This window comes from Charadrius vociferus, unplaced genomic scaffold (assembly GCF_000708025.1).
Source record: "Charadrius vociferus isolate BGI_N301 unplaced genomic scaffold, ASM70802v2 scaffold1040, whole genome shotgun sequence".
NCBI classification, from domain to species: Eukaryota; Metazoa; Chordata; class Aves; order Charadriiformes; family Charadriidae; genus Charadrius; species Charadrius vociferus.
In genome coordinates, this window is record NW_009646616.1 from 222,173 (window position 1) to 231,547 (window position 9,375).

The following is a 9,375-nucleotide window of genomic DNA, read 5'->3' on the forward strand; positions in this document are numbered from 1 at the left end:
GGATCAATGCAAACTCACAGGTGCTAAGAGGAGACATTGATTACTTTAAAAGCATTGGGTTTCTGTGTTCTGCTTCCTCCAGAGAGATGTTTATCTATCTACTCATCTACCCGATCCAGCCGAGACCTGGGAGCTGGCACCGGGACACAGCCTCAAGAGTAGTTACAGTGTGGTGGGTATGAATTGCTCATAACAGAGATGCTCTTTTAGAACAGCTACAAAAGTAGCCAGAAACAAATCCAAAGGAATATCTATTAAAAAAAAAAAAAAAGACATCTAACTGGTGAGATTTAAGGTTATTTTTTTAATTTTTTTTTATTTTAAATCCTAACACACCCAGGAAGGATCTTGTAGGAAGCCGCATCTGAGCTGCTTCTTGCTGCTAAGCACCTTGGAAAAAGGCAGGTTTGGGTTTAGCATGAGCCTCTTCGCAAAATCTCACTTTGATACAGCCTCAGTGAAAAAAAACCAAGCGCTATGGGAGGGGATGTTGTGATCCGGATCCGCTGCACCGAGCACGGCAGGGGGCGGGCATCAGGCTTGGCGGTGGCTGAAATGAGGTCAACAGCAAAAAAAAACAAAACCCAACCTGTTGAGTTTGATGGGCGCTGAATTGCACCAGCGCTACACGCTCATGCCAAACCTCTCCCTCCAAAACCGTGAGGTTCAAAAATGCAAATTCCCAGGTGCCACGCCAACTGTTGGGAGAGCCGTGTGGCTTTCCCCGGAGGAGTCGGGGTCTCCTTCACACTTTCAACTCTACATCCATCCGAGCCCCGCTGCGTTCCCCCTGGCAGCGCCTGCAAGGCAGCAGCTAGCAGTGGTTTGGGTAGAATGCTTTTTTCATGGTTCAGTTTAAAAGTTTTTTTCAGAATAAACAATAAGTTGGAGTGATTTCTTCATCTTACTGTCTTAAATGTTTTCTGTTAAAATAATTTCTTTCAGGAGGGTATTTAAGGAGCCCTTCTGGTGCCGCCTCTGTTTAATAGCTTGCTCACTCCTACAGCACTGCCTACTCTAATTACTCCAATCTAATTAAGAAGGGGAAAAAAAACAGCATACTACTGAAGGGCTAGTGAGGATGGATAGTCAAAGAGCTCTAGGAAGATAAATGGGGATCATATTGGTGGGGTAATTTGCTCATTAGCACCCTCCCTCCCCAAATTAGCCTAAATGGAAGCAGAATGAGAGAGGAGAGAGAGAAACACTGAGCGAGAGAGAGCGTGGAGACATAGTTAGAAAGACAAACTGATGTGCCATAGTTTCAAAGACCAAAAAAAAAAAAAAAAACATTACAAAAAAGAAAAAAAAAAGAGCAGAAGATCCCAAATCCGGTCTGCTTAGAAAGCAGAGAAAGCACCAGAAAAGTCGAAGAGAACAACACTAATGTCACAGAAAAGCGGCACCCGCTTCAGCCACGGCACAAAAAAAGCTGGTGGTTTGGCAGGAGTTTCTAGGGGGGGTTGGTCTACCTTATAGGCAACACGAGCAGGGCATTTCTTTCCAAGGCCTAGAGGTGGGGACATGTGTCTCAGCATCTCATACATGTCTGTGTAACTGATGCGCCCGCTTGGAGTCAAAGGGAGGGAGGCAAAAGCAAAGAGGACACGGAAATCAAACCAGACCGGGTGGAGGGGGGGAAAAAAGGAGGAAGGGGATGGAGGGAGGGGGAGAGGCAACACAATGGAGCAAAGGAAAAGGAGGGCAGAGAAGGGAAAGCAGACAAGAAAACAGAGATCCGGTTAATCAGATTTCTCAGGAAAACAAAACCAAAGTAAAGAGGTGGGTAAATCGAAAGGTTTCTCCGCTTCCGTTGCTGTGTTTCAACGCCCAACATCTCCTCGGCGCTGCAGGGACGGCCCGCGGCCAGAGCGCGCGGGTCCCCGCGGGGAATGATTGATGTCTCCGCTCGGGGTGAAGAGGGAGGGGGAGGGCACGGGTTTGGCCGGAGGGATGCTACCCCCTCTCACCCCCCCAAACCCGTCGGTCAAGAGGCTGTATGGACCGTGCCAGGGAGTGCTGGTAGGCAGAGTTATGGGACAGGGAGAGACAGGGCTTGGAGAAATTATTCAGCCTTCCTTCAGGGAACAAAGAGTTTGGTTTTCAGGTTGGCCTGTGGGCTACGAGCGAAGCAAAAAGCCAGTCCTGGTGTGTTTGCTCGGGAGGACGGATTGGGGACTGCTCTGACTCCAAGCCAAGGGTGCAACTCTGCAGAACCTCAGCCATTCTGGATTCCTGCTCCAGCCTGGGTTCGGGTTTGACGCAACCAGAGCCCAGCGCTCCATCTGCAGGAAGGTGGTGGATAGGGGACCTCTTTCTCCCTTACATTTGATGGGGCCCCTCTTTCATCAAGCCAACGTCAAGTGGTTGTCTCCACCAAAGAGGAGAGCTGGCTGTCCCGCCTGTTAGGGGGAACTGGGAATCGCGGAGATTTGGGAGAAGGCCCCTCGACCAGCCCATTACTGATGGCATCTACTTCCAGCGCAGGTTGGTGGTAAATAAAATCCTGCCCTGAGAAGCAAAGGATGAGGAAATAGCACAGAATTCTCCTCCTTCGCCTTTTTCTGACTACTGAAACCGGGAGCATGACTATGACAATCTCATTTTTGTTTTCCCAGCGAGCTGCCTGCTTATTATATTGTGCAAATCTGCGCTGCCTGTCATCTGGGGAGACCTAAGGATACTGCAGCCTGCTATTAATTAATGTTTAACCCCTGGAAAAGCAGGACAGTCTTATCATCTCCACTATACTGGGAGGGAAACCAAGACCTAAGCACCCACATGAAACCCCTTCCACAGCCGCGCTCCAGCCCTGACACAGGTCTCAATTCCTGTGTAGAGCATCGATGCAGGAGGGGGCGGAGGAGAGAACTTACCAAGCCAAAACCATCTATTCCTGTCCTTGGTAACTAATGCGGTTGAAATACCACCCAGGTTTTGTAGCCCAGAGGTAATTTAAAAGCTGCTGAGAGACACTAATTGTAATCACAGCCAATGGCTTCCCCCGGCTTCTCGCTCCTGCCCTGCTCCCTGGCTGGAGGGACGGGGTCTCACGCCTCTCTGTAATGCCTGTTAACTCTTCATCCTCAATCAGGTGTGGAAAACACCTGGACTGGAATGAAAGAGAAAAGCAAGCTCCATATTGGCTGCTTCCACTTCTCCCTCCTCCATCTTCTGTTCTCCCCACACTGACTGCAAGAAAATCCCTGCCTGTAGCTGGGAGCCCACTGGAGTCCAGTGTTGTCCTGTGCTGACTTCTTGGCAAGAAGGAGAAAAGATATGGACCTGTTGGAGCGGGGCCAGAGGAGACCACAGAGATGCTGGGAGGGCTGGAGCCCCTCTGCTGGGAGGACAGGCTGGGAGAGTTGGGGGGGTTCAGCCTGGAGAAGAGAAGGCGAAAAAGGGGAGAGCTCAGAGCCCCTTCCAGTGCCTAAAGGGGCTGCAGGAGAGCTGGGGAGGGACTTTTTCCAAGGGCATGGAGTGATAGGATGAGGGGGAACAGTTTTACAGTGGAAGAAGGCAGATTTAGATGAGATATTGGGAAGAAATGTTTCCCTGTGAGGGCGGTGAGCCCCTGGGGCAGGTTGCCCCGAGAAGCTGTGGCTGCCCCATCCCTGGAGGTGTTCAAGGCCAGGTTGGACGGGGCTTGGAGCAACCTGGGCTGGGGGGAGGTGGCCCTGCCCAGGGCAGGGGGTGGAAGTGGAAGTGGTCCCTTCCAACCCAAACCATTCTAGCATTCTATGACTCTAAGATCTGTCCTTAATTCCCCACCTCCACTCCCAAGCACACTCTGCTTTTCTTGTGCCATGAGGCAGGAGGTGTCACTGGACGTCCATCATAGCTTACGATCTCAGAGTTGCAACTTTGCTCCCAAGGCAATCTCTGGCTGTTGCACTGGGAAAAGCTCATCCCTTCCTTTCTCCCCATCCCACTCTGCTGCCCAGTTAACCAGTGCCCAGATCAAATGTCTTTCCAGCTCAGGAAAGGGACGGGTTCAAACGCTGGTTGTTCAACTGGAGTGACAACACTATGAAGCCCAAACAAAATGGACTCGCTACACCCTAGAAATCTTGGGATGACATTTCCCTTCAGTGCACATATGTATAGAGAGAAAGAGCTCGGATACTGTGCTGCTTTTCCCCAACACATCCCACCTAGACCCGGCAGGATGGAAGCTGTGGGGTTCACTGTCTCATAAAGCTGCCTGTCTCCAGCCAGCTGGGGTGTGGGAGGAGACGGGGAAGAGATGCATCCAGGAAAAAAGGAGGCAGTCAGTCAATCATTCCTTTTTTCAGGCAAGGGGTTAGTTACGTTACGGTTTCTTTTCTGTACCGTTTGCATTTGCACTTTGGGAGGGGGTAAAAAGAAACAAAACCAGAACGGAAAATGCTGGAGGGAGTCTCCGAAGTTCCAAACCTTGTATGCCACCCTATGAGGGCACTTCTTTCCTAAGCCCAGGGGTGGAGCAATTACACGTAACAAATTGTACATATCCTTATAATGAATCCGGCAACTGGAAAGAAAACATCAGATGTTACGACAGCAAAAACCGAGAGGAATCAGTTTTTCCCCAGGGAAACAGAAGGTGGAAGGGCAAAACGCGCTGCAAAGCAAGGTTAGTCTGACAGCAACTGGGCTTGCAGGGAAGGAGGCACGTTAAACACAGACCGAGAGAGAGAGAGAACTTCCAGCTGCTCAACAAAAGCTATATCCTTAGGTTTTCTTCTGTGAAACCTTCAGTTGCTGCATTTGGTTACCTTTATCACTAATATTTCGCTTCCCTCTGCCCACAGACGGCCCCAACCCACCGCCCGGGTGCTGCGGCAGCCCGACAAAACCAGAGCCTGCAGCACACAAATAGCCTATTTTATAGATTAATACTGGGATTCAGATTAGCTGGTTCAAAAGAGCTTGGGAACCTTTACTTTCCACCGTTGCCACCTACGTAACCCCAGCAGGGCTGTACTCTGCTTCACGGGCAATAAGCAATTTGCTGGAAGTCCAGAAACTGCCATCTCCGGAGAGTCTTGGCCATGGGCACTGGGAAAATCCCACTTTCATTACCAGTACGTGAAATCAGACGCCTCGAGGTCGTTTTATGGTCAGTCTCATTAACTCCCAATGATATTTTCAGCCAATTTAACAGCAGGATTAGATTCCTTAATCTTTTGTAAGTAACCAAATCATGTACCAAAGGAGCTGTACTGAACTTCAAAATGACCTCTAAAGGAAAACGAGACGATTTGGCTTCGCTGTGTTTATTTTGGTATGTTATATAAAGAAGGCTGGAATATTTTGGAATATCTCCTTCAATATTAGTGCTTTTTTGGACGTGAAAAATTAAGGTCTATTCAAAACCTTCACAATCAACTCAAAACTATTAATTTAGCAACAGATCAAATGGAACTGCGCAAGTCTTGGCTGCAGGCCTAATCATGGTTATAAAAAGTATATTGGTTTAACTGAGTCAAGAAGTTTACCCAAATTTTAGAATGGTTTTGTAAAATCAGTGTGTAGAAAATAGGTACGAGCAGTTCCCTGAGCTCTCCAAGAGGCCGTGGAAGGCTTGAAAACCAGTATTGGAAGGACACAGCAGCAAATTCTGATGAATTATAACAAGCAGAGATTCTTTCCCAGGTTGTTGAAATCTATTTGAGTTTTATTTAGCTTTATCAGCATCCCTTTATCTCAGAGAGCTAAAGAAAAACCTCTCCCTTGGGAGCACCTCTGCCTCCTCCCGACCGCTGAAGGTGCTGCCAGTAGCATCTCCCTCAGCTCTTGGGAGCAACTAATGGCAATGGGATGGTAAGACCAACATTTCCAGTATCTCTAAGGGGTAAGCACTGGGAAAGAGAGTACAAGAGAGAGAAACCACTCACTTTACATATCTTGAATAAATAAAAGCGCACAAAAATCCAATTTTCTTTTCTTTCCCAGTTCATCCTTAAATTCAGTTTTCAGTCCTTTCCTGATTAACTCCCGGCCCCAGACCAAACCGCTCTCTGCGCCCCATTTCTCTCGCTCTCTCTTTTTCTGTGAGCACGAGGCTTCTGCCGCCCCCAAATCCAACAGTTTCCCCATACTTACCCCCACTGAGTGTCACACACATCTAGAACAGCGGCTCGCTGCTTTTTTTTACTTCCTTTTGAATGATTTTCCCCAAAAAAGTTTACGGAAAGTTGGATTTTGTAACAAAACCAAAAGTGATATTGGAAATAGGTATGTAAATACACACACATGAAGCCTGTGTTTAAAATATTATCTATATAACATAGGTATAACAACACTTGTACTTTTTACCCATGCAGCATCTTTCATCCAGAGTCTTAAGCTACGGAAAGTGGACAAACACTGTAATTCCCTTTTCCTTGGGACAATTAAAGAAGAAACCATGAGAGAGGCGATGGAAGTAGGAACCAGCTCACCTGCATCTAAGCATAACGTAACACTGCCTGGAACTCTTCTTTCTTGCAAACTGTGCTGTGGTCATTATTTAACATTCCCCTACCCCTGTCTGTACTGGGAGCTGAAATGCTAAAAGGAGGTGGCCGACATGGAAAACAAAAATGGGATCAATATTTTCTTTTGAATGAGTTTGACCCACTAGTGGAACAAACAGCTGAATAAAAAATGGGTCCTCTCAAACCCCGTGTCTTCAGATCAAAAGACCTTAAAAGACAAGTTAATGAGGCTCCATCCCTCGATAGCTGTTGTGAAATACCATCTCCAGAGCCCCACAGAGGTTCAGCCCAAACGATCAAAAGATCCGTGTGAATGGATTTCAGATTACTTTTAAATTGTGGCAATGTTCGTCCCACTTACGAAAACGTAAGTGATTTCAGTGGAACCATTCACACATGGAAAATCCAGAACGTGCGGAGGTTTTAGGATCAAGCCCCGAGCATCATGCCTTGGCTGTCCTTCCATTCGCACCGCTGCCCCCGGTTGCTCTGCCAACATCAACAGCTTCACACCAGAGCAAACCGGGAACAAGGTTAGAAAAAAACAGGATTAGGATCTTAATATATGACATATTCTGTATTAACAGCTCCAGAAGTGAAAAGGTTTGGTCCCCGAGTGACTCACAAAACGTAACCTCTGCGCTCAGAGGTAACAGACCGAGCAAATCTTTCTGTAAACTTTCTGCTTGTGCCTCTTACCGCTGGAAAGTTCCTGAACACATAAACATTTAAAAAGCACATCGATACTAATTTTTTCCCTTGCAGGTGTGTTACTCCTCCTCCTCCGGATGCTAATCAGAGCCAAGACTATTTTTTAATGGGAGAACGGGCGCTCCCAAGTTTTTAGTCTCATTGAGATCTTCTAGTGGTAAGAGATAGGACTGGATTTGAAAAAGGAAAAAAGAAAAAAGCTATTTACTGCCTGCCAAATACCCACAAAGGGTTTGTCTGTCTTACAGAGCACGTGGTAATGAAGATCTGCTCGGAGACGACAAGCTGCTGGTATGTGCGCAGTATATATGCAGGCTCGTAGCTTTGAGCTAGTTAAAATCACGCACAGTTCAGAGAAATGCAGTCATTTTGGAGTAGGTTTACATTTAAAGTTAGCCTAAATCAATTTAACTGAGATTTTAAAGCAGTTTAATTGCATCCTAGCAGGGAGTTTGAGATGCTGATTATACAAACACTTTCTGCATCTGTCTCTACTGAAGGGAAACAAAACAGAGTGAAAAGACTGGAGAAGCTGGAGGCGGCTTCATTACAGCTATGGAGGAGATTCATTGCAGAGTAACTCGTGGGGAGGAAAATGGATGCAAAATTAGTAGGGCCTTAAATAAAAAAAAAAAAAAGCAAGCCTCCCAACAAGCAACTTCCCAAGCTGCAGAATATCAAGGAAATTACTGTATCTCACAGCATCTAGAAATGGAAATAACGCAGTCACCAGGGCTGTTGTGCAGTAGCTTTCTCTGGGCAACGGAGAGAAGCAATGTACTAACGTCAGCGTTGCTCCAGGATCAGTGGTCAGAGCCATTCCCTCATTTTTTAAAAAAAAATCCTTAAAACGCTTCAGCAGTGGCTCTTGGGGCTGCCACAGCTCCGCGGCCACGGGGCTTAAGCCCATGTGCGCAGCTTTCCCTGGGAGCGTCTTTGAATAAGAGAAACAAAGAGATAAAACCATAAACCCAAACACCTCACCGGCTGCCTGCGAGAGAACCATTTCCTCCTTTAACACACTCATATATCAAGAACATTTTATCAGAGGCTCACTGAGAACTGAAACCCTTCCAAAGTTCGCCTTATTGCAGTTTCTTCTGATTATTTCTCACGCCTTACGTTTCACCCACGAGTCCAAAAGCTAAAATATTATTTAGAAGAACAAAATGCCCTTCTACAACCTGATGTCATCAGAAGGCGGCTTCCAGGACCAAAACCGTTGGGTTCAATGAGAAATGTCTGTTTAAAGCATCGCGTTTTCAGCACAGCACCCTCGCGCTGAGAACCGTCGTATCACCCCCTCACTGCCTCACCGGGGGGTGAACGCCAACGATGGAGTCTGAGCACTCCGACGCAAAGTGGTGGGGTACAGCATCTCCTTTTAAGGGAGAGATGGCACCTTGAAAACTTGATTTTTAATTTTTTTTTTTTTTTGTAGCCTCAGGTCTATGCACAGCATTTGTGAAACCATGAGGGTGGTTCTCAGCTAGGAGAGAAACGCCGCGCAAGCGAGGTGTAACGAGGCTTTGCCTCTCAAGTCACTTGAATTGCTGCCAATGGCAAAAGATTCGGCGTATTTTTCTCTCCAAACTGGGATGCAGAAAGCAAAGGCAATCAAAGCTCCTTTTGGAAATGCTAAACAGCTTTTCTAGTTGGCCATTTTGGCAAGATCATTTGAATTTACCAATTATTTTTGGCCGTGTGTGTGTGTGTGGGGAGGAGGGTGCGTTTTGCTGTCTTGATTTATTGGTTTATGTCTCTCTTGTGTCTGTTTGGAGGAAATGCCCTTCTAATGACAGCAGGTTTGTTCATCCCGTCACGGTGAATTGAAGTTGGAGCATTTACCACTACTGTTACCTCAAGCTTTGGAGTAATTTTCCTTCTGGAGCTGCACTCACGTTAAAACAGGCTGTGTGTGTGTGTAGGTATGGTGTTTATACACATCGCATATCCTTTTTCCACATCCAAGTAGAACAGCGTACATACCAGGCAGCTGGGTCGTATTCAGCCCAGACACGAACAAACTCATCCAAATGATGGGGCCCAAGGATGGAGGAGTCTCTTGTCAGGTACTCAAAATTGTCCATGATCACAGCCACAAACAGGTTTAACATCTGCAGAGAGGAAACAATAATGCAGTTAGAGGAGAGGAGAGGAGAGGAGGGGAGGGGAGGGGAGGGAAGAGAAGAGAAGAGATGAG

At 47.0% G+C, this 9,375-nt stretch overlaps 1 protein-coding gene across 1 annotated transcript in view; it reads right to left on the reverse strand.

The window, feature by feature from the left end:
- The window catches only part of CACNA1B (calcium channel, voltage-dependent, N type, alpha 1B subunit), a 424,961-nt gene that overhangs the window by 139,859 nt on the left and 275,727 nt on the right, over positions 1-9,375 (reverse strand). The window contains 2 exon segments of the mRNA XM_009888006.1: positions 4,417-4,513; positions 9,162-9,289. Coding sequence (XP_009886308.1) covers positions 4,417-4,513; positions 9,162-9,289 — 225 coding nt within the window.